This window comes from Semicossyphus pulcher, unplaced genomic scaffold (genome assembly GCF_022749685.1).
Source record: "Semicossyphus pulcher isolate SPU_LCO1_2020_fin unplaced genomic scaffold, fSemPul1.0.p SCAF_1, whole genome shotgun sequence".
NCBI lineage: Eukaryota > Metazoa > Chordata > Actinopteri > Labriformes > Labridae > Semicossyphus > Semicossyphus pulcher.
This window is the reverse complement of record NW_027211603.1, coordinates 9,067,000-9,092,281: the sequence shown is the minus strand read 5'-3', so window position 1 is coordinate 9,092,281 and position 25,282 is coordinate 9,067,000. Positions and strand designations below refer to the sequence as shown.

Here is a 25,282-nt window from a genome sequence, read left to right as displayed (position 1 = left end):
TGAATTTGGGTCATCCACCATATCTTTATCCACATTCTCCTCATGAGTCTGCTTGCATCCGGTGATGTGCAGTTATTTCTAACTGGAAAACTGGACAGTTGAGCCTTTATTACAGCAACAGGATACCTAAACTAACATAACAGGCTTTGTTTGTAGAACATGTGCTTTACACATTGGTCCAATATGTTGAAAATAGATCCTCCTACATGCAGGATGAATTTACTTCCATTTTAGAGACATTATCTGCATTATCACACTAAGAATTTGCCCTGTAAAAACAAAAAAAAAGCACCTCTGAAGTTTAGTAACACTTCTAGGGAAATAGCACGAGGGCGTCTGAATTTAGATAAGGCTTGTGCTCTGAACGTGAGATCACGAGGTTCTACCTTGTGATTCCTCTTATCGCTCACACCAACTGTTGCCTGGGAGCACGATAGTGAAAGCCATCTGCTCTTTGCAATTAACTTTGCCGCTGCCAAGGCTGCAAGTGTTGAAAATAAGGCCTGCATTACACTTTAAAATTACAAATGTAGACACATGCTAAAAGTTGTATTTTTGGGGTTTTTTTTTTTTTACTACCATAGGAGTAAGAGACAAACGAGTAATCACAGAAGCACAGAATTGTCAGGAGGCTCATTTATTGACATAAGCATCTAAGTGCAACCATCCTCTGAACATATCCATCAACTCTCTTCGGAGTTTAGGCTGTAACAAAGCAATAAATATGGAAGATATAAAATCATGTCAGCATCAGATGCTGCCAGTTAAAAACATTTACAAAAGAATTCGTAGCAGTCAGCTAAATGAGCTGCCAGGTAGAGACTTAAGGCAAGGTGGTCTTCTGCTCGCAGGCTCGAGTATATGCTCCTTTTAGCCGATCGTATGACCTGCAATAGAGAAAAATGGTCAGAAACTTGCATTTAGGAGGAGATTTTGTAACAGAACAGTTAAGACGATTTTTGTGTACCTTTGTTTGTTAAAGAGACTTCTGGATGTTATTCAGGATGTCGCCGTAGACGAAGTTGAACAGCTGTTCCTTCGACTTGGTTCCATCTAGCTGCACTGTAAAAAGCATAAATACATGAAATCAACATGAGTAACTTTCACCTTCAAATGGGAACACATGAAAACAAAAACAATGCACACTTACAGACGTCAACATCTGTTGCCTCCATGATGTTCTTGTGTTGCAAATACATGGGCCAGACGTGGCCATCGAATAGGCCGGGGGGATCCGGCACAGAGTAGTTCCTGGAGCTGCAGAGAGACACAATACAGGTTACAAACAAGCTTAACAAAAGCAGATAAATGACACTAATGAACAGTGAACACTGTAGCACTTACCACCTCCTCTTTTTGCATTCTTCGTACGGGATGGAAATGAAGTAACGTTGGTTCAGCACGTCGATCAAAGGTCTGCAAAAGAGGGAGAAATACTCGTCAAGGCTTACTGTAAACATTTTTAAAGTGAGAAACTAAACCTAATAGGAAAGTAGTGTGCACACATTCTTACCCGTAGGTGTAAAGAAGAAAGCCCTCAACAATAAGGATGCGAGTCTCCTCCTCCTCCTTTTTGTCAGACTTTGGGACGATCTCAGTATCCAGGGTGTTATTAACGCCATGAGACTTCTCAAACTTCACCGGGTTCTCTAACCATGCGTAGATCGTGCTCATCATGGCGTCCATGTCCAGAGCAGTGATGACTGAGGGCAAAGCGAGAGAAAAAAAAGCGTATAGAAAATTGCGAGGAGCAATTAAGAAACAAATGTTTAGTATATTTACTTATTTATATGGCATGCAGATTACAAATGAAACATTACAGCAGGAGCAATCATACAAGACAAACAGACGCGCACCCACAGGCACACAAACCCTTTCATAAAAACCCAGGCTTACCATCGTACTGCTTAAAGCCATCTTCACCAACTTCAATCTGATCTTGGGGCTGAAACATACATTGATAAAATGTACCAAGGTACATACCACTACACTCTGCTATATGGAGGGCTCTGATACGTGTTTTAACACACTAGATCAAACTTTATCTTTTAACACAGGCAGCAAAAGTGTTAACACCCCCATTAACTCCTGTTACTCAGAGCAATCCCCTTGGCTAACTTTAGTCAAAAGTATATAATTTGACAGGTGTGTGTATGTGGCTCACCTTGAAGAAGTCATCCTGATGGACAACACAACAGTTGGGCAGGTTCTTGATCAGTCTGTTGGTGAGGGTGGTTTTTCCTCCATTGGTTACGCTGCATGGAAGAAAGCAATTTAAAAAAAATGAATGGTGGATGATGCAACTCATATTTAGGATTATACAGCGTCAAGACTAATGATTAGACCACTGTATAAAATATTGTATCTTTAACGTCCATTTGAAAGTGCAAGTACACATTAAACACAAGTCATATTTCTGATGATGATTCCCTAATAAGTTAGGACTTATTTTACAAACAAAATATTTCACTAGAAAACAAACATCATCCTAGCACCATTTTTTTTCTCCATGTAACGAATTTTTTTACGTTTAGTTGGCATTTAGCATTTATATCCATACATTTAAAAAAAAAAAAAAAAGGGTGCGTCCACTGGCTATATGGCGGGCGTTTTTTTTTTCTATTACATGCTTATAACCACTGGCGTTTGCTGTTTATTTATAACCAGAGGTTTACATTTAATATTTACATTTTATAATGAAAACTGACGTTAGGTTTCTGAATTGTTCAAACTGCAGTACAACAAAGAGAGAGCAACAATTTAACGAATGTCATGACCGCCTTCTCCACGTGTATCGGCCTAGCAGAAGATTGCTTTGCTAGCTTAGCTTAGCCTAGCTTAGCTCCCGGCCATTCATTCGCCAACACTCACCCGCCGATGCCGATGATGTACTTCATGATGTCGGTTGGTCAAAGCTTGCAAAAAAGTCACCGAGAGTTCAAAACGTTAATAAAACCGGTTCAGGATCGGAGTGATCAGACGGGAAGAAAGCTTAAAAAGAGAAGGTTGCAACAGGAAACGTCAACTACTCGATTCCTCCATGGCACTTGAGTTAAGTGAGTAATGGTGAGTGCAGGGACAGAGGTGTCGCTCGGACGCGGTGTTCCACCGAGAAAGAACCGTCGGCTCGCTGCTGCTGCTACACATACTTCAGAGAGGTCTGTGATTGGCTATTTAAACACCTCGCGCTGCACAGAAAACCCAGAACAACCAATCAGGAACGAGAGTGACCGCAGATCCGTCCTTCTTCCTCCCCGCCGCCCACTCTGACTTCTTCTACCCTGCCCATGATGTAATTTTAATTTTCAGGCAAAAAATGGAAAAAAGTACTTGTTGTACTCACCTTCCTTGCTCTTTACTTGACTGTTATATAATTGTATGCTCGTTTATAGTTCCACTTGCAAGTATTTTTCTTTTAACCTAAACGATGTCTTATTACATAAGATTCGCTGCAACTCAATTAAGTTCAGCAGTAAAATACTATTTACAAAAATTAATGTCTAATAATAACACACGATATATAATAACACTCACAGTGGACAATCTCCTTATAACAAGTACTTTTATAACCCATGTTTTACAGAGACTGTATAGCACTTCACATAGTGGTATAGCTGCTATCTTGTTCAATAAATTGATTCTATACAGAAGACAATATAAAAGACAAAAAGAAGATTTTTTACCTTCACAATAAAACTACCTGAAAGCAGGAAAAATATAAACAAGAATAGATATTGTGTAGTTCAGTTGTTGGCAGCATGTAATTTATCTATAGGAAGACTGGGCCTCTTTTTAACAGGCACATGTGAGCTCTTAGCCAACTTTGCATTGAGGGCATTGTGCAGATGACCTGTCAGATACATTTCTCAGCTTAGCTGCTTTGTTATTGTTGCAGTGTTATCAGATACTCACTCACAATACACATAATATTTGAGATAGGGCCACCAGCACTTCCATAGGAAACAGTTCATATTCTGAATCAGAGTCAGAGACAAAACAGAATCAACAAAGGACAACATCTCTGAACACAGACATTGCTGTGGTGTTTATTCCACCAGCCTGCAGCTGACCTCTGTTTTGTTTAGAAACGTCCCAACCAACTCCATGACACAGTTTCCTGAGGTTGCACCAAAATATTACTTATGTCGGGGTTTACACCCTCGAGAACCTCAACTATGAAGAGGATGTCGCCAAGTGTGGAAGTCAGTTCAGCTCTTAACATTTCTATTCATAGTTTGGCGCGGATTCATTCTGCCAAATTGGAGTCTTAAAGTGAAGTCTGCATTCTGCCCTCAATCTTTTACGTCCATGGACTGAATATGATGTAATGTTTCAATGGGGTCAAGCTGAGATAAATAGTGTTAACCAGTGTCTTATTAATAATGATTTTTACCTATTTCTATATTTACCCATTTTTACATTTACTTGCCATATTATATAATGTTATGCTAGTACATCACTATATTTATGTACTTTTTGCATTACATCTGCCCTTAATTAATTAAAGAAAAAAAAAAACATATAATGAGTTTATATCACTACAATTGTTATAGATTTGAATATCCAGCAGTCTATCTGTAAGTTTCAGTTTATGTATAATTCTATAAAAATATAACACTGATAAGTCATTTTTTTCTGCAAAATAACATATTGTGTGCTTGATACTTAAAGTACTTTTTGTTGATATACTTCATCATTTTGTGAGTTGTGAATATATGACTTTTACCTTTAATGGTGTATTTTTAGATACATTTATATACTGGTACGGCTGCGTGTCTCCCCGTTCTGTTTGTCCCTTTCCCCCTTCTATTGTCTCAACTCTGCTAGTGTGTCTGATTGTCAGTGAGGTGCACCTTTCCTTCAAACAGTATCTGATCTGACGTCAGAAGAGAGGCCTCTGTTGTGGGGACTGCTGTGCCTCTCAGACAGGGATTTTGTGTTATTGTGTTTTGTTGTTCTTCAGTTAATGATGTGGTTGTTTAATTGTGTCCTTTAATAAATCCGATGTATTTGAGTGTTTTAAGGTGTTTCGCATGGTTATTTTTGGGTCCGATTGTTGTTCGCCCCATAAGGCCACTTTAATATGGGGTGTAACAGTTCTTTCAGCTAAGCAAAGCAGTGTTTCCATCTCTGCTCGGCACATTTGAGCATCAGCTAGTTTACTCAAAACAGAGTGGATTGTATCTCTCAACTATTATACAGCTACTGAGTGTCTTTAGATTACATTTTTCATTTGATATTGATACTTTTCAGACATAAAAATGCTTCAAATGTTGTATTTAAACTTCTGCATTTAAATATTGATTAACAAAATAATTTTATACCTCAAATTTCCATTAAACTGAGAGCGTGTTGTTTTTTTCTTTGTGAGCAGTAAAAAGTGTAAAGCAGATGTTTGCTCACATGCGTTTAAAGTAAAGCATCACATCACGTATAGGGAACAAAAGCAGGAATTCACTCCTAATTGAATAATTGCACGATAAGGAGTCAGGGTTATGCTTTAATAACCAAGAAGCTCTCATGGTGACACTTTAAAGGTCATAATATTGCTCTAAAATCACGAGAGAGACACATGTAGCTGTAAAATGAACTTGATCTCTGATCTTATTTTTCATTGACATACAGCCGTGTGAAGTTGCTGTGAGATAGATGATGTCCTGATTAATGTATCCATTTACATAATAAATGTTTTGCACACGTTCAGTCATGGGTGTGAGTGTGAGCTTTCTTTCGATAAACTCCAATATGCATCCTTGGTTGTGATGCATAATGTAGTATACAGATAACCTGTGCCAACACTGTCTCCGGCTGTTTCATCTGTCTGTGTGGCCTCTTTACTGTAGCTTAATAGGTGAAGATTTGGTCACTGTGTCTCCTAACATGAACCTGACAATATGGTGAATCATCTGCACAGCAAATATTACACTGCCCCTCATATGAATATCTCACAAACCTGTGAGATACTGCGGGTTCTGTGAACATACTTCACTGACTGTACACGGTGTTCTGCTCGGATTTCCCCCCCTCTGACTGCCCTACCGTCACATTTCACCTCAGACTTTCAGAGAGTCACATTTATGTCACCCTTCATTCTTCACATTTAATCTGATTGTATTTCCATGAATGCCAGATTTTCTGCATGACTGCAGTCTGTTCACCATGCATTCAGAAAATATACTCTCCAATCCGTGTGATGCTCAGTGGATCATGTTTAATGAAGGATTAAGAGCTCTGAATAGGAAAAATGTTGAATTGAATATAAAACCTTGAGTTACTTTAAAGTTTGTCCATTTGCAGCAAAATCGAGAGAGTCAGTTTAGTTCAGTGTTTTCTGCACATTTTGTCCTGCATTTATTGTTCTCTGAATGTACCAAAACGTCTGACTGCCATCTGCTGGCTGTGAATATACCTCAGTTTGAGAAGTTTTCACTTTTAAATTTTTTTCTTCTTTTAAACTCATTCTAAAGACTTAAACAGACACACAAAACTGCACACTCACACTGTTTCGTTGTAAACCTCTCTCTGTGTCTGGCTTTAAATCTCACCTTTATGTGTCTACATGACAAAGAAAACAAAAAATGGTGTAAATAATTCCACATAATTGTATTGCTGTGATCTCTGAACATATCAAACGTCTATATTTTTATTAGCAGTTGCAAACAATTCCTTCTATAAACTTTTTAAAACGACATTGCACTCTGCAAAAGTGATGCATGCTTGATTGAAATGACATATAAAAAGCCTGGACGGGAATAAAGAAAATAATAATAATAATAATAATAATACATTTTATTTATATAGCGCTTTAAAAGGTACTCAAAGACACTTTACAAAATATTGTTTTTACACTGCACTCAAATGTTATATCGGCCTTCCTGTCAGTGTCTGTACACACCTCCTGCCAAATATTTATTGCTATTTATACTTCTAACAAGGAATGCGCCATATTGGATTTTTTATTGTAATTAATATGATATTTTCCAACCCTTAGTGCTGATTGCCGGTTTCAATACGGATACATTAGGCACATGTACTCCCCTGTAGTGGAATTGATATCATGCCTACTCTTATTGTAGTGGCCCACTGGCAGATTCTTGAGATGGGCGGTTTAATTTGTAGTGTTGAATCAATGAGATTTGGCCCCTCCTAGTATGACCCATGCCGAGCAACCATTGCAAAAAAATCAGGGTGATGCTTTTATTCCCCTGTCCTTTATCCTTTTTTTCTTTATTGTACTCTGGTGATTTTGACTGAACAGATTCTTTTCAGCAGTAAAGGAGAAAAGAAAGACGTCCAGAGGAAGGAGACATTTTTTAAAGAGTGTGAGAGGGTTCCTCCAACATTTGATTAAGTTCAGATGAGTTCAAGATGCTTTTTAGATTTACTCAAAGGCGTGCAAATTAAATGACTTAACTCTGAAGAGCTTTCCTTCTTTGAGGCGCCACTGTAGTCAGAGATGCATTAACAAACATATTTCACACACATTTACAAAGGGAAGCATGTGACTGAAATGACGGTAATGAGAATACCAGGAAACAGCTGGAACGTCAGCTTCCCAAGAAGTGATTGGATGACAATAAAGTTAATACATTATGTGAATAATGTGTTCTCTGTGTTTCAAAAATGACTTTGGTGTAGACACCAACATATATATTAAAAAATATAAATAAACAAATTATCACATAAGAAGTAATGAATAATAAGAACTACATGCATTTGCAACATAACTCCTTTCCATTGTGTGAAGAGAAAATAAATTAGATTCGTTGATGACATACAAGGAAACCAAATATTACATGTTTACATTAAAGTCAAACTCAAGAAGGATGTGATCAATCATTAAAATGACAATAGCACACAAGCAATATGGATATCATCCATCAGCCTATTAAAATCAAGTGGAATCTCTGGCTAGTTTTTTAGTTCCTGGTTGTGAGGTAACAGTGTGCATTTTTATTTTGGGGCAAGTGGAAAAGCTGACTGAGGAAAAAAGTATATTAGTCTGCTGAATATTTACTTTGTCTGCTAAACAGTCTATGCAGAAAGTAACCAGAAGTTTAAGGGAATAATATGAAGGAGAGTGACATTTTAACTATTTTTCAACCGAAGTGGGATCAACTTCATTACAACTTGTTTTGGTTATTCTAACTTACACTGTTCCCTTAATATGGGCTAATAGCAGGAAAATCAGAATCTGAATCGGGGTTTATTGCCAAGTAGGTTAACACATACAAGGACTTTGTTTTGGTGCAGAACAATTAACAAAGAACTAGAATAAAAATAAGTAAAAGACTTAAATGTCGAACAGCTCTCTGTAAATGGACTGTACTTGTATAGCGCTTTTCTTGTCTTGTGACCACTCAAAGCTGCTTTTACACCATGTCACATTCACCCATTCACACACACTATCACACAATGATGGCAAAGGCTTAAGTGCCAATCATTCAGATCTATGCCCATAGCAGTATTTAATAATGAATAATTTTCTATAATTTAAAAGACCAGAATGATCTTTTCAACATGTATCATGTTTTTATGTTTTTTATTCATTTTTCTTTCTTTTTCTTTCTTCTTTTCTTTTTTGTCTTTAAGTATCCATTTCATCCAGTCCAGTAGGTGGCTGTAATGCACCGGGACGCTGGATTGCACAACTACCAATTAAGAAGAAGAAGAAGCAGAAGAAGGCGATCCCACATTCCTCGGTTGAAATCCTAACTTTTGGAAACAATGGAAACATTTCGACAGTTAAAAGTAAGAAAACAAATGAAAATAATACATTAATTTTTAATGCATAGCATTTTAAAATCATCACAAATAATGCATATTCGACTGTTGTGTTATCCTCAAATTTAAACCTTTTAGTAAGTTTAAGTACGGTTAGTTCCTCAGAGCTGTTGTCTTCTTGACTTGCAAAGCTATTAGCCAATTGTCTAGCTAACTGATAAGTAGCCAGGTAGGTAGCAAGCTAACCAACTATGGCTAACCACAGTCATGTGTTTTTTGTTAGTTTCTACTTTTTACTGCTGCGAAGGCAATTAGGAGATCTCACAAATACGTGAACCGAAAAAATAGTTTTCTATTTTCAGGATAAATAAATCGCAACAGAACAGCGTTTAAGTAACACTTAAGGCGAAATTGGTCGACAAACAATCATGAAAATGTGATTCATCAGAATCACACACAAAATAAAAATCCCTTGTATCGGTTATGTTAAATAACATTGTTTAAATTGTGTCTCAATAATGACTCCTCTTTCCCTGTCAATATTTTCCAGGTCCATGTGTCCATCCAGAATGGACTTTCCTTCCCTCCTCTGCAAAGCTGCAACGATTGCTGCCCTCCAAACACATATCACTGTCCATTTTGTTCACCAACTTTTTTCAGACCCGCTAATTACACCACACTCAGGGAGCATTTGGAAATCCATTTAAAGAAAGCTGTTTTCATTGGAAGTAAGGGTTTATACATTTTCTATCTTCCAGTTAACTGACTGTAGTAAAATTGATCTTAACTAAGTTCAACTGGTTTAAATGTTTTGTTCTGATTTCAGAGTACACCATCCACAAATGCGGACTGCAGTGCAGAAACCAGCCTCATTACCACTGTTTGTACTGTGCATCGTCACTGATTCGAAAAATAGATTTTAAGAATCATCTGTCATCATGCCACTCAGGCCATGGGCACAGAGCCAAAATATTATCCCAGCTAAACACAGCAGCAACGTTAAGAGCCCAAAGTGAAGCTCCTTCACTGATTCCTGAAGGGAGAGACACCCCCACATCATATTACATGGTAAGACTGTGATCATGTACATGCTTATTACCTAATCTTTTATTATGACAAGAGACCATTGTCTCCTGTCTTGTGCAATTAATATTGTCCAGCAGAAAGTGAAATTTGCAACACTTTCAGGGATTTGTCTGATGGGTGATATAAAATCTTTGGTTTGAATACAGCGCCTTGATTTATTCTTTGTGATACTTTTCTAGCTTTCCTAATCAATTCTCATAACACTTCTGAAATGTATTTTAAAACCTTTTGCGTATTTTAATCACTGGATGGGAGCCAAAAGTGCCAAAACAGGTGCATCTTGACTCTTTCCATTAGAGATAGACCGATATGGTTTTTTCAGGGCCGATACCGATACTGATTATTAGTAGTCAAGGAGGCCGATAACCGATATTTGGAGCCGATATTCATTTACAGTAAAAGTTAAAATATTAGCGTCAAAATTTTGAATAATACAAACTCCAACACTTAACTTTGTTTAAATGCATTTAAGCATATGTTTATTAAACAAACAAACAAAAAGCGCAGGGAGTTCCCAGGGTCAGCAGCATCTCTTATAAAATTATAAAATTCTATCTTATAAAATTTAAATAAATAAATAAATAACTTCCTGAAGTTTGATAAAGTAAATAAAACAAAGTTAAATGAAATTTGCAAAGAAATGAACTCTTATCGGCCGTCAGATTTAAAAAATAAAAAAAATTAAATTAAAATTAAAAAAGGCCGATGCCGATATGCGTCAAAATGGCGAATATTGGCGCCGATAATCGGCTATCCCTACTTTCCATCATAAGTCCCATTATGAGTTTCATAAACAGTTCCCTCTAAACCCTAAGTAGCTTTTACTGGTTGGCAGGATAATTAAACCTCCCTGATTTGATTTTGTTATCCTCACAGGAAACAGGCAGTGACTGTGAAGATATGACCTTCAGCCCAGATTCAGATGATCAAAACAGCCGAGGAGCAAGCAGCAGCTACTCAGTAACTCCAACAATCCCAGATAACGAATATGAAGCTGTGGGGCCGGATTCTTCAAAGTGTCACCGAACTGTGCAGACAAACTTTGACAAGCCACAAGACTGCGATGAATTCTACTTCATGAGCCTCGTGAAAATGTTCAAAAAGTTGTCCCCTCAGAAAAAGGCTGATGTCAGGATGAAAATCGAGAGACTCCTGTTCGAAGCGGAGTTTGAGTAGGAGAGAGTTTACACACATGCATAAACAAATTTTTTTTTTTCTTCCTATGTTTAACATGTTTTTATCCTAAGAAGCATTGAAAAACCGAGGGAGGGCTCAAAAATGTAAACAGTAACCTGTGGAACACAATGCTTCCCTCATTTGATTAGTTTGTAAGCACTGTTCACAAATCGCCTTTGTGTTATGAAAAAGTTACTGTTCACATAACTTACTTATTGAAAAGCAAGAAATAACACGAGAAGGTTAGACTGGACTTAAAGCAAATTTACCCATGATACATTCTTCAGTCCAGTATGCTGCTTTTCCTGTACTTTGTGTACCTTAATCCACTGGTTGAGTTTAGGATTTCCAATGGTGGAGAACTGATCTATAAAAACAAGCCACTCTGTTATTCACTAGGTATAAACAAAGGGGTCAAAATCAATAAGTTGTATTAAAGCAAATAGTTCAAGTTGTTCCAAATTGACAGTTTATGTTTTGTTATGTTTGTTGTGTTATGTTCCAACCAAAGAGGACCTCCGTAAGATTACTACAGTCTACCTCACACAGATGCACAGCAGGGACAACTGACAGAAAAGTCAACCTGAATATAATGTGCCTTGTTTTTTGTTCAAATAAAGCTCCTGCGTCAGCTGATCTTGAATCGTGTTTACTGTTTCCCCTTATAATGCATATTTATCTGTTTAACAGTCTTCTTGGTTAACATAGCTGAGTTGTGTATGTGGGTGAACCATTTCTGTCTGGAGAGACAGACATGAATCTTCTGTACAAGGATTTTAATTGCACTCATACAAAAAAGTTGGAGTGCCACTGAGGTAAAAACTGATCATGCAACATCTGCCATCAAGTTAAAATAACCTGAGGTATAGCATTGTATAGTAGAACTTTATCACCTTACAGAATTTCAAAAAAGAAGCAGAAAGAAAACCGCCAACTTAAAATCTCTGACCCTGTGGAATAGACCAGGGTACATTTATTCTTCATCTGATTTGTAGCAGTAGACTCCATGCTTGTGCTGAGGAGGAGGGAACAAATATATCATGCTCTTCTTCAGACTGAAACGTCACTTTGTGCTAAATAAAGCCCTTTACGGGAGCTTCCTGGTGTGCGGATCTTGATATATTTCTTTGATATACTTAATTGTTTTGGATCCAACACCCACGAAGGGATGTGTGCGTCTGTATTTGATTTTTTACCTGAGGAGGAGGGAAGCCAAAGGACCAGAGTTTCTTTATGGTCTGATGACGGGATATCAAACGCTTCCATCAGCCAGCGGTCCAGCCTCGAATTTTCAGGCGGCATAGAGCTTCAGCAATCTCTGCTCTATCCTCCACACACCTGCTGAGCCTGAGTCAGGTTCATTCTGTCACAGAGATATATTTGACTTTCTGCAGGTCAGATCGGATTCTTAAACATTTTCATGTTTCAGATCTCCCAACAGTAAACTACAGACCTGTTTGACCTGAGTTTATCCCCAGACTTGTGCAACTTGATGGCCGTCACATGCGCATAAAGAGGTAATTCGTTTTCATTCTTTATCTTATTATTCTTGTATCTGTTCTTGTACTATGCGTATGTAAATGCTGGCTTATTTGGGTTGTAAGACTGGAAAACACTCGCTTAAAAACATAAATAAGATTTAAAAGTGTGGAAAAAAGGAAATAAAACTGGTATTTTTTAGGAGATAAGCTTTAAACATTCAAGTCAGTCTAGTGGTACTTATTGAAGATGCAGGGAGGATATTTTTCACTGTTTATCTTATATATTGTTCACTGTACATGCACACTACTCAAAAAATCATTTTGTTTTATTCGTTTTAAGAATCCGTTTGATCTGTTCTGAATATGTGGCTGCTTATGCTTAGATGACAGCTGAGGTTTGTTTAATAATTACTTTCAGACTCAGACAGATTTTGCTGTGCTGCACCACAAATCCACAGACTCAGATTTGCGTACACGAGCTCAGACCTGACGTGAGATCTGATCGTAGCTTCCGCTCACGTCCAAATTGATAAATGCCGAAACTTGCGTGGAAATGGTCGTACGCACGGTTTTCTGCCGTACGTTCGTTTGATAAATGAGGGCCAAGTTGTTTTGGTCGTGTTCCCTCCTAAAGTTTTTATCACAGTAAGAACAACAATAACAAACAGGCTCATCTTGAGCAGCTGTTTGGAGGAATATGTTGGGCTACAAGTCCTTTACATCCCTTCTAAACTCTGAAAGCAGATGTTCATTGTGGTGGTGGAAGCTGTGTTTTCCTGGAAGCAGTATAATCTTTTATGGGACACTTCCTGCGGTTTTGAAAACAAATGAAATGTGCAGACACATGCTGTAGTCATGGCATGGTAGTACACCAGGAGGACAGATATGTTAGAGATGCTCCATCCTTCATTTCAGTCATTTCATAGAGATGAGAGCAACCAGGGGCCAAACATACCAGAGCTGAGAGCTTAGCAGGAAGATGAGCGTCTAACGGGGTAATTACTCTTGTAAACAGCAGGCCAAAGTCAGGTAGTCCAGCTAGAGAAGACTCACAACAACTTCCCTTTATCTTATCTTATCTAACTTGTTAAGATTTGGACAGTTGTGCGAGAAAGAAAAGGGGACAGCAGGTTCTTCTTCACAAAGTTTAACTTTAATTCTCTTATCTGTGAGTGCTTCTAGTCACACACAAACTCCTGCTGCACCCTCCTTTCATGTTAGCCTTAAATAGTGATATCTGATAAAAGGTTTACTTATTGGATTGTAAATCCATGGGAACAATGCAGAAAGGCCACCTTCAATGACCAGTGAAAGTGCTTTTTAAAATGCATGTTCCTTGCATTATGATACTTTCACTGGGTCCCCTGTATGTGGCCTCACTGATCACTTTGTTCATGCAGAAATCAGCCTAAGTGTCTAAGTGCAGTTATGGCTATAACATCTTTTGTATCTGTTGACCTTAATTTATAGCAGCTCATACTAAAGCATGACATAGACATGTTTGAGTCTACTGATTAAAAAACAAACACAAAAAGGTTTATTTTAACATTTAATAAATGATCTCAGTTCAAGATCAACAATCAATAAAAAAATGTAAAACAATGTTTTATTCTCTACAAATATCTCTATTCACATTTGTTGCAAAAAGGATTAATTACAATGAAATTTTGTGGAAGAAAGAAGCTGAAAAACCTGCTTAACATTTAGAGAACAGACAAACTCTCTACAGTGATCTGCAGTTTAAACTTTAAAGGCTAAATTTACTTCATCGGGACACGATTGGCCTCTTACAGGATGGTAAGAAATATACTCTTTATTGAAAGGCTGTGTGATGTAAAGCTAGCAGTAGTGTTGAGTAAAGTGAGTAAACGTGAGATACAGTGAGAATGCAGGTGAGGATGTTTTTAATCTAACTCTAGAGACTGTTAAAACCATCAACATAACTGTAGGTTTGTTAAGTCTCCAGACTTGAAAGAACTTATTATAAAGAGCTTAGTTGAAATTTAAGAATGAGCAAGTAATAAGCAAAGTTTGTTTTCATCTGAAGCATTAAAATTGAAATCATTAAATTATTCAAACAATTCTATGAACATAAACATAAAAAAGTCAGAAAGTGCTACAAGTGTTAACAGTCCCAGCCGCCAACAGGATCTTCATCCAGAGAAACAGGGTCAGAACAGAAGCTGTTCGTCCGTAGGTGTTAGGAGAGGGAGCGACTTGATATCGATGGAGCTCTGTTAGATGGTGATTAATGAGTTTCTAGTCGTCGCAGCCGAGCAGCTCCATGCGTAGAGTGATGCGCTCGTGCCACTCCCAGGGGACGACTCGGATGTACCGGGCGTAAAATGGAGGCTCGAACAGATTCTTCTTTTGGGAGTTGTTGTCGATGTTGCCCTGGAAGAGCTGCAGAAAAATGTAGAGGTTACAGTTAAAGTAAAAGCATAACTTTTTGTGGTTAAGTTTTTGTAAATGGAGCATGTTTTAGTCTCTACTAAGCTGGTGAAAACATCGACCAAATATGTTATCAATCACTTGTCTTCAAACTGAGAAGTGCTGCCTTGTGACAACACTACGACCAAGATTCAGTCAGCCACACAGTCATGCAGAGCATCGAGAAAATATGTCTGACCTTATCATTGGTGGTGTTTTCCTCCTTCACAGTTCTCCACGACTCTCCATCGTTACTGTAAGTAACTTTAAACGCTGACACAAACTGCACCACCCCAAAGTCCTTTGCCCCCTGAGTGATGATGCCTGTGAGGCGCTTCGTCTTCTCCAGATCAACCTGGTGAAGAAAACAAAGAAAAACTGTTATAATCTGCAACATCTGCTGGGTTTAAGGGATATAATCAAGAAGAATAACATTTTCCCTGACCTGTATCCACTCTGAGCGGTTGTTGTGTGCAGGAGACCAGGCGTTCGTCTTTCCCTGCTTATCCAGCCGGGCGAACTGAGGGTGCCACGTGAAGGTGTCGATGCCCCACGTGCGGAAAGAGCTGGAGGCTGAGAGCTGCCCGTCCGAGACGAGGCGCGACTTCATTCCCAGAGAGGCTGAGCAACCTGCCGTGTTTGAATAAACTGTGAATTAAAGAGCAGACAGAAAGACAGAGGAGGGAGGGAAACCACAAGCGACAGAGAGAGAAAGAGGAAATATTAATTACACCCAAAGAAAGGACCAATTAAGTTCACCTTCTTTTCCCTTTGAAGAAGATTAGGAATATTCAGAAGATTTAAAGGATTTTTACACCCAACAAGGACCAAGAGGAAGGATCAGAAAGAGGCAAACAGAGTAGAAGAATGCGTTGCGCACAGCTTTACATGCAGCGTTTGTAATGTTGTAGCTGTCAGAGACGGAGATGGAAAAAACTCCACAAGTGTTTCTGTCTCCGTGTTTTTCTTGAATTGCTGGTGTTATTGTTGCATGTTGAAGTCTGCCCACAGACACTGTTTATACTATATATTTTCTAACCAGGGCTAGATGGAGGCTATGTTATGTAGTCGAACACTGTCATTATGCTTGTCGGTGTAACCACAGCATTTAGGAATCTAGATAGTAAAACAAGAGACATAAACAAAAGAGACATTCTGTGCATTTCCAAGCTTCAGACATTATGTTTTTACCTTTGTTCAATATGGAAAGCTGTCAGAGGCTATAATTTGACTTGGCTTGAACTGACTGTGGGTCATCTGTCCTTTTTCATTCAACTCAAACGTGTTTTTGAATATTATAGTAACACGAAGTTTCTGACATTGCTCTGCCAGTTAAAGTTGTTCTGAGTGTTTACCGTTGAGTTCACAGCCCACCAGCTCCATGCGCAGCGTGCAGGCCCTGCGGCAAACCACAGGGATGATGCGGATGTGCTGGGCCACGATGGGAGGGTCAAAAAGGTTGGTCTTTGTGCTCTCGTTGTCTGTGTTTCCCACAAACACCTGCAGCACACAGACACAGGCAATTACATTTACGGCTTAAAGAAACAATCTTAAAGATTTTCATTTGAATAAATATCTGTTAAGTCACTATCTATTGCCGAATGAGGTAACACAATGGTGACTGATCCTATGGCCCACTGATGAAAGCCTTTGCATTTGCAGTATTACGGACTGGGTGTCTGATGCGACTTTCACTGAAAAAATCACTTCCATCAGCCAGCAGTGGTTGGTCTGCCAGAGAGGGTAGGCGGAGCTAAGCGGCTGCTTTTCCGGTCTGCAAGTGTTGCAAGTAAACAGTAATCTACTATGGCTGAACAAACAAAGAAAAGATGGATGACTACAGATACAACTTCAAAAATAAGTGAAAATCCAAAGAAAAAGAAACAAACTTGACGCTCAGATGAAGCAAACAGTCTAAAAGGGAAAGCGACCGTCAGCGAGGAAAATCAAGAGTTACAACCGGAGCCAACACTGTCTGGATATCTGGGAAGTGTGCTCCCGCAATTACCGTTTATCACCATAGGTGCCGCCAAAGAGAACGAAACTGAGATTATGTAAAAGTTGCTGGTGAGAGAGCTGTAAACATGATAATAATGAGGAAGTCCTCTAACCTTGTCCCTGCGTTGGCCATCCAATCTGTAAGTGGTGTAAACCGTTCCATCAAAGCTGCTCGCCACCTTGAAGGCCTTGATGTACTCAGCTGTGCCCATGCGACTGGCACCCTGAGTGATGATGCCCGTCAGACGCATCTTCTTCTGCATATCAATCTGTTGTTAACAGGAAGCAAATGTTTCAGTCAGCTTCAAAGCTCCAACATGTAAGGCAGATTACTTTAAAGCGCTGACATGTCTCACCTCGATCCAGGGGTTCCTGTCATGGGCGGCTGACGTCCAGGCGTTGACGATGCCCTGGTTGTTGAGTCGAGCCAACTCAGGACCCCAGCGCTGAAGACCCAGAATGCCGAAGTGCACAGAGGAGGATGAAATTTGGGACTCCACGATTGCTCCTCCCTCCATCCCCAGCAGAGAGATGCAACCTGGGACACAGTCATTAAAAAATCAGCAAGGTAGAAGTCAAGTATTTTAGTGTCGCTAAATTTATTTTATCCCTTTTTATAGTGTAAATCACATTAAGTGTCAACTGGAAACCAAAGTTATAAGTTTAATTGTGATGTTTAAAAAATGTATCTTGTATTTTCCACGTAAAAGAACCATAACAGATATTTATTACATTTACTTCTCCCTAAGTCAACCACTGGTAAAGTACTTTTTCAAGATATTACACCACTCAGTGGTAGAAAGTGTACTTTATTGATATTCAGAGTTTTTTCCAAACATTTTCAAACATGTTGAGGTGACATGAGGTCATAAATATCCGTAGACCTCTCAGAAAAGTGTGTAAAGTGAAATGAAATGTTAGATCGTGAACGTACTTAAGTGGCACTGCTTTCCAACGTATGGTGAGGGGCACTGGCAGGTGTAGTCTCCATCAAGATCTCGACACATCCCTCCGTTCTTACAGGGCTGGTCCACACAGTCGTTTACATCTGAGAAAGAGAAAAAAACGTACTTTAACTCCTCAAACTAACTGCAACAAAGAATCAGGGAAATATTCTGTGGAACACAACAATCACAAAACAGATTACTGACGGCTCTGGGAGAGAGCAGGTGGTGGCGTTGGCACAGGTGGCCGACAAAAGCCTCACTGTGTCTCCAAAATACAGTTGTTGACAGGTAGTTTCTCTTCAATCTAACATGCTGACAGGAGTGGCCTGATAGTGACCCTGCAGAGACGGGACACTCTTGGCAACAAGTTTAAAGGGCACAGCAGGTGAGAGGTCAAAGGTCATGACTGATAATTATAGCTTGTGTGACGACTGGATGAATGTGGAGAGTAACAGGGAGAATTTAAGAGGTTATATCCATGTTTTTATCACCATCAGTTAGCCTAAAAATAAACTCTGTGGATTGTAGAAACTTAAGATACCAGTATAAGGATAAGTATCTCACTTTCCTGCACAGTAACAATGACAACAAAGCAAGTCTGTAGTCACTCCCTGGATTCCCTTCAAGCACTGTCCATGTAATGTTGCTTTATCTCCACAAGGTGGCAGGTTTGCACAGCAAGTCTGGATGGTTTATACAGAGAAGCTTAATCTTTTTCAATCATCTTAAAAAGCATTGAATTGCTTTCCCTATTCAGACATAAGACCAGACAATCAACCTCATTGTTCATGTTTTTTTTCTACACTTAGCTGGGTTCTTAATGCCATGAGTGACAGCACTTAACTTGCTCATGAGACATAAACCTGCACTGATGTAATACTGGATGACCTTTATTTAATTATTAATTAATTAATTCACTGTTTAACAATTGTTAATTAATTCATACCCTGTGCAATAACTGTAAATTATTAATTAACTTTGCAATAATTGTTAACTTATCAATTCACAAATGCTCGCTAGGCTGGCCTGCTTCATTTCTTATAATATTATCAGCTAACACTGTAAATACAGTCTTTATCTATGTATTCAAATATAGTACAACTCTATTTTTATATGCATATAGCTATAGATATTTGTATATGTATATTCTTGACCTGTTTTTGTAATGCAGCTGCACTGGATTGCAGCCAAACGAAACTTATCGCTCTCATGAAATTATTTGTTTACATACATCATGAACTGGTCAAAACCTTTCTGTTCTTTCAGGGTATTGTTAGTTTCAACTGGATCTTATTGTATGTTTATAGTGTTTTCCAACCCCTAACCTATGCATCAAGACAGTTGTCACAGCTACCAGATCAGTTCTGAGTGCAGCTGAAGTCTACCCACAAAAAATAAATGCATGAAGGTTTTACAGTAAATCTACTCTCTGTATCTGTTTATCTCCCCAAATAAATTGTATGTTCATTAGTCTGAGGTAGGCGTAGCTTGTATTTTCTCCTGCCAAATAAACTCTTCACATGCCCAGTATTGCTATATACAGTATTTAGCTGCCAACAAAATAATATGATATTTTTACCATGTAGCTGAGTTAGTTTAATCATAAAATGTATCTGAATTCCAGCTTTATAAAACAAGGAGCCAAGATGGCTGGACATGTCCGAATTTAATTGAGCAATCTGCATAAAACTTAATTGTTTCTTCGATATGTATCAATCTATCTAGATGTCTGTTTATCATGGTATGAGTTTGCACTGAGGGGTTCGGCAGGGTTACTACATAATTAGATTTCATGGATAATAATAAATAAAGCCTTATTTTACCTGCCTTACACACTAAGAAACTTTACCAGACTAAAGCAGATGACATCTTGACGTAAGGCCACATGGGTCTATTTAATTCTTGTTCCCGTTAACGCTAAGAGGATTGGTCACAACTTAGAATCAAACGTCTGTATGGCTGTGACAAAACTGGCGCAGCAGCTAATAACACCTAGAAACAGATGATCCTACAGAGAGAAGGACCCCTGAAATAGCGTCTTTGCTCTTGGACTATTATTCACTTGTCTGGCAGCAATGTTGACATGACACAAATGAATGTGGCAGATTTTTTAGCTTAACTTGCAGGTGAGATGCTCATTTCTACAAAGTTAAATTGCAACCTCTGAAATACTTGAATTGAATGAATGAATTTATGTCTTTACATTTACTGAACATGATATATGGGACAGCTGCTTCCTTCTCGTTCAAGCACCTCGACACCCATCCAGCCTGTGACGTCTGACTGACTCAAATTTAGAAAATATTTGGGAGTAGACGACCAGACTGCACAAGCACTACATTTTGTGGCCAGGCTGTGGGCTTTGGGGTGAGCTGTTCATTCACAAAAAATGTCTCTGCAGTCACAGTGAAAGTCCCTTTTTGCACTATAATTATAAAAAGAATCTTTTTTATCCTTTGTGTTTTACTTATGACCATCATACACACAAAGTATTTTCAACTTCAAGTTGAATGACTCATTCCTTTTGAGAAAAACGATTTTGCTAAAGACGTTCAATCTTGTAGAAAATAATTGCTCTCCTTTTCTTCCACTAATAAACTGTAAACTTCAGCAACAATTCCCAGCCAACTAAGTCAATACATTAAGAGGATAGGATGGAATTTACTTAATCAAATTCTTTAACAGCTTTGTTAAAGCTCAAGCGCAAACTATTCCTCATGAACCTGCGAGGAAGGCCTCTGCATGCTAAGAGACTTGGAGTGGTGTTTTGCTCATTAGCCGGACAGAAAGGCCGTAGAATCCACTGAAAGAGAGCCTTTCATGAAACTGTTGAGCTGCCTACACGTCTTTTCAGCACTATGACAGGATGGAAAAGGTTTGTCTGTTCACACCTATAGAGAACTCTCCTGAAAGTAAAGCCTACTGCTTTTTTATTACACAGCCTACTGGCTTGTTTGGGGCAAAATTTTAAATGCCTTTCTCCCATTTTGTGACTTCTTTATTGTATACAGATCAATCAGTTTTATTGTTGCTGTATGTAGAGTGTCTTCTTTTTATCTAGACCATTACATCTTCCCTGAATATCAAGACTGACTTGTTAAAAAAAAGCTTTCTAGGGTGAAATTCTGCGATATTAAGGACAGATGTAAATGTAGTTGTATATGCGCACAGGGAAAGAGGAAAAGACTCATTAATCATATCCAGAAGGAACGTACTGATCTGGCAGTGCACTCCATCGAAGCCTGGCTGGCACTTGCAGACGTACTCGTTGAAAACGTCTCCTCGTCTTGTCGGAGAGATGACCTCGCATGACCCGTCGTTCTTACAGGGGTTTGGACTGCACGGTCCTGAGGCAAAGCGAAGGAGAGAGTTTATTTATAGAGAAATATTAACTACATTCTTTTACCTCCAAAAAGGGGTTTCGCTTTCTGTACCTGTTTCTGTAAGGTTGCAGGTGTCTCCACCGAAGCCATCTGCACAGATGCAGATGAACGGATCATCTCCGACCCCCATCACACATGTTGCTCCATTGTGGCAAAGATTCACCTTACAGTAGTCACCTGGGTAAATGAGAAGGAGGAAAAACAGAGAGGAAGGTATGAAATCACTGAAGCAGCTCTTAGAAATCGATCCTACAAGACCGTAACATAGAAAAATAGCAGCTACTGCCGGGGCACTTAACACTTTTCACACCCATTTTCTTGTACAACGGTTGCTTATTTCTGGTGTTACAATGGATTCCAGAGGACGTACGTTGCCAGTAGCTACTTTAAACTGCAGTGCAGCTCTAACACATGTTGTTTTGAATCCCTCGCTGTTTCTTGCCGGGGAAACTCTTGTCCTCCTGATCTTGTTATGCTGCAAGTGTTGCCCTCTTAACCCCTAAAGTAAAGCCACAGGTTAACAACTCCCACTTATGCTCTGGAGGTCGTCTCATGTCATTCTGGGAAAGGGATCAATTCAGTTTGTTAAGTAGAAGAGAATACCTCAGGTTGTGGTAGGCATTAAAAGCAAGTGACAAGTCATCACAACATCTTGTAAAGGTGTCCTATAGAAATGTAGCGCTGCACTCAATAACTTACAGTAGGGGGAATGGTTTTAAAAAATAACCTATATGACATAAACTTGTCAAGTCACATTCATTATTATCCCAGAGCTTAAAGTGATAATCTCAAAGATTATCCCGACAGTATATAGTATCATTGTGGACTGGGTGTCTGTGGCAACATCTGCAGAAAAAATCAAACAGTCTAACAAGGAAAGCGACCGTCAGCGAGGAAACTCAAGAGCTTCAACCTTGACAAAGGGAGCCAAACGTAAATGTCTGGATATCTGGGAAGTGTGCTCCCGCAATTACCATTTATCACCAAAAGGTGCTCTGGTGTGCATACTTTAGCGTTATTATATTTTACCACCTTTTGCTGGTTTTATTTTAGATTTTCTTTTATACAGTTGTTAAAGTGCATGCTTGTATTTTGCGGTTTATGTGTTTATCTACATTTGAGATTGTCTCTTTTAACTTGCTTCTGTAAAGCACTTTGTGCTCCTGTCAAGAAAAGTGCTACACAAATAAAGCGGTATTATTATTATTATTACTATTATTATAATTATTCTTATTTTATCCTCAGAATAGAGAGCTGGAAGCATGAAATGTTTAGAAACTGACATAAACAAATACTCATCACTAAAATTGCTGATTATGCTTCTGTCAACCATTTATGGACTAACTATTTCAGCTTTACTTGAGATATCCTAACCTTTAGTGTATACTGTAGGTCAGCACAGGATTCAACATTCCCTGTGATCAAATTTAATAGTGATTTTATTGAGAAACTCCCTTCAAGGTAATTAATCATGTCTTTGAAACTCACCCTGATGACATTAGCAGGGCTCTGACTGACTCAATAGTGCTCTCTGTGATAACAAAAAGGGACTTGATGTTTACACTGGGTTGAGTTCCCCTTTGAGATAAGCCTGATTTAAAGATACATTTGTGGCACATTTGTAGTTGGATCTCTTCTTGTGCTCCACACACATCGAGTTTCAACAGGTAACAGAATCTGTTTTGGGAGGGGGCAAGGAGGGATGGGCTATGAGTGTCTGGCCTGAGTGTTTATAACAACAGCAGTGCTGCAGACTCGGCTGTGAGGCGCAGAGTGCTGAGTCACAGATCCTGACTGGATCAGGAAAATAATGGCACAGACCTCCAGTGGGAGTGGCAGGGCACAGATTTATGACTCACACACTCGGGCAGTCAGAATGACAAAACCTGACCTCATAATCTGTGTGTGTTTTTGTACCACCATGTTGACTCATTACATGCCACGTCAGAGTCTCCATTCAAACTCTAAGCAGCCTTAAAAGGATGACCTGGACTTTTTATGGCATTTTCTTTGGCATCTGTGAGGAATAAAGCTGGAAAAAACAGCGAATACTGCACACTTTGTATTTTCATAGAGTTTTCCTCACAGTACTGAGGTGTTAAAATGTGATACTGGTGATAATATCGCAGATTGTATCACTGAACTGCAACTGTTTATACAAGATCAGATCTGACAGTCGTCAAACCTCGGGGAACTGGGCAGACTGGCTTTGCTACCGGAGTGACATAATTATGCAATGAAAAACATTATTTAGTTTTTTTTAGCTTTTAAGCAATGGTGTCTTTATGAGCATGACACAAGCCTTGAAAGAGATAGTGTATCCTATTGCACAGATACTTACCTTTAAATGTGGTAACCAATGGAAAATCTAAACACATTTTAAAACAACGAAACATTTTAATGCACACAACAACTGACAATATAACGTGCCTGTGTGCAGGATTAAGAGCTTGCAGGATTAGCCAGGCTGCACAGATGCATGAGGCTCTTTCAGGACTGAAAGTTACACAACATGACAGTGCAGCGGCTCAGGAGTGACTGAGGACACGCAGCACACCTGACTTACTGACAGGTGGGAAATAATGGGCAAAGAAATAGGCCCAATAGGCTACATCGACGATCAGTTCCTGAATGTTTACGGACAAACTCACAATAATTTAGTTTCATATCATCAAGGTCCTTTGCGTCCAGTATGTATGTACAAATACACAAATAATCCACAATGAATATGTCCCTGAATATGCTCAAACATTATTTCATCAGAAGGAAATACGGTAAAGACAGTAAAAAACTATGTTGTTTTTAAATTTGACCCAGAGCACTTTAAGCTCTCCTTTTTGGCAACCTCTTTTCCAGGTTAAACTAAAGGTAGGTGAGTGGACAGCTGGCTCATGTTGGCTCCAGACAAGACAACATATGGTGTTATTTTTCCTTCCATCTGCACCACCTCTTAGTGTGACCACAGAGGTTTCCACGGGGGCAATGATGCATTCAAAATAAGCACAAATAACATGTGAATAAATCTATTGTTTAACCCCTGGAGATGCATCATCATGACATTTAGCAAACTGCTCTTTACTGTGGGCGGTGCATGCAAGAAAACACATTCAAGATACTGTTAAACTTTGCAAGAAACATTTCTTCTGCAAACCTGCTTCTTACGTTATAACCACTGGGTAAAATAGACCATATAATAACAGAGTCTCACGTGTAATAACAGAGTACTCTCACATTTAATAACCCATTCTGCCAAGACAATAATAAGCTGGTACATTCGGATAAGGGCTTACAAAAAACATATGATCTGAGTCCTGATTTGGTGATAGGAAATGACACAGACATCCACATGAGATCATTGTTATTGTTATGTTAACTCAGCTTTTATATTAAAGGCATTTGGCAGACAACAACTCTGTGAAAAGACATCCATTGGCATTTGAATGACAAACCTGTTGCACATCTCCCCTTTTGTCATTCATTCTACTTTTCCCACCACAAAGCCAAGAGGCGTTGACACACAGTAGGAAAAACTGTCTTCATGAGTCAGTAAAATTAAAATGGAAAAAAATAAGACTAGGTGGCATAGTTCAGTGGCAAAGTCCTCTACTGGTTTATATGAAAAAGGTGGATGTAGTCTAGTGTTAGAAGTGAGAAAGAGACTAGTATAGACTATGTAAAAGCAGTAATTCTTTCAATGCTAGCTGCAATCTACTGATAAACTACTACACAGACATAAACAGTGAGATTACTCAGATTTGATACGTGTAGGTGGTAAAAAAGGACTTACCTCTGACTGAATACAGACAAAGCAGAAGAATTAATGCTGGAATCGCTGTCAATACATTTCCAGGACGTGTCATGTTTGTTTGTCCTGACTTTGTTCGTTCCGCAGGATTGTTTGTCCGGAGCGACGCGATGCCGCTAAACTTCTAACTAATGCTGCTTTAAAGTGCCGTAGGAATTTTCGGAATTCAGCCTAGAGTGTGAAGGCAGGACGCCGTGATAAGGTAAATCCAAGAGCCACCGGGATTTTTCGATAATACCCGGGTTAATGACA

General features: G+C 38.9%; 2 protein-coding genes and 1 long non-coding RNA gene across 4 annotated transcripts; 1 reads left to right on the top strand and 2 right to left on the bottom strand.

Moving 5' to 3' along the window:
* Positions 1-621: 621 nt before the first annotated feature.
* On the bottom strand, positions 622-3,119 carry mibp2 (muscle-specific beta 1 integrin binding protein 2). 2 transcript variants are annotated; one of them, XM_069682930.1, is made up of 8 exons: positions 2,872-3,119; positions 2,165-2,255; positions 1,897-1,945; positions 1,514-1,703; positions 1,345-1,416; positions 1,151-1,257; positions 968-1,062; positions 622-887 (listed from the first exon to the last, which is right to left on the bottom strand). In XM_069682930.1, exons 1-7 carry the CDS (start codon positions 2,895-2,897, stop codon positions 977-979), a joined length of 621 nt encoding a protein of 206 aa, XP_069539031.1. In that variant the 5' UTR covers positions 2,898-3,119; the 3' UTR covers positions 622-887; positions 968-976. The 2 variants fall into 2 exon arrangements, with proteins under 2 accessions (XP_069539031.1, XP_069539105.1); XM_069683004.1 differs by lacking the exons at positions 1,897-1,945; positions 2,872-3,119 and having other exon boundaries at positions 2,165-2,252.
* A 5,548-nt stretch (positions 3,120-8,667) lies between these two features.
* On the top strand, positions 8,668-9,716 carry LOC138597934 (uncharacterized). Its single transcript, XR_011308639.1, has 3 exons — positions 8,668-8,751; positions 9,275-9,452; positions 9,551-9,716. It is a non-coding gene; the product is annotated as an uncharacterized lncRNA (long non-coding RNA).
* A 4,293-nt stretch (positions 9,717-14,009) lies between these two features.
* On the bottom strand, positions 14,010-25,197 carry LOC138585877 (lactadherin-like). The gene is made up of 10 exons (XM_069657844.1): positions 25,013-25,197; positions 21,277-21,402; positions 21,058-21,189; positions 17,830-17,943; positions 17,252-17,433; positions 17,009-17,164; positions 16,253-16,397; positions 15,343-15,545; positions 15,097-15,252; positions 14,010-14,870 (listed from the first exon to the last, which is right to left on the bottom strand). The coding sequence occupies exons 1-10, from the start codon at positions 25,083-25,085 to the stop codon at positions 14,727-14,729; spliced, it is 1,431 nt and encodes a 476-aa protein (XP_069513945.1). The 5' UTR covers positions 25,086-25,197; the 3' UTR covers positions 14,010-14,726.
* Positions 25,198-25,282: the final 85 nt, after the last annotated feature.

Excerpts from the sequence above, each read along its gene's own strand:
- mibp2 (XM_069682930.1), bottom strand. The coding sequence starts at position 2,897 with ATGAAGTACATCATCGGCATCGGCGG. Across the intron at positions 1,946-2,164 it reads ATCAGGATGACTTCTTCAAG|CCCCAAGATCAGATTGAAGT; the intron begins GTGAGCCACATA and ends TGTATGTTTCAG. Across the intron at positions 1,417-1,513 it reads TTTCTTCTTTACACCTACGG|ACCTTTGATCGACGTGCTGA; the intron begins GTAAGAATGTGT and ends CCTCTTTTGCAG.
- LOC138585877 (XM_069657844.1), bottom strand. The coding sequence starts at position 25,085 with ATGACACGTCCTGGAAATGTATTGACAGCGATTCCAGCATTAATTCTT. Across the intron at positions 21,190-21,276 it reads CTGCAACCTTACAGAAACAG|GACCGTGCAGTCCAAACCCC; the intron begins GTACAGAAAGCG and ends GCTTTGCCTCAG. Across the intron at positions 17,434-17,829 it reads TGGAAAGCAGTGCCACTTAA|GTTGCATCTCTCTGCTGGGG; the intron begins GTACGTTCACGA and ends ACTGTGTCCCAG.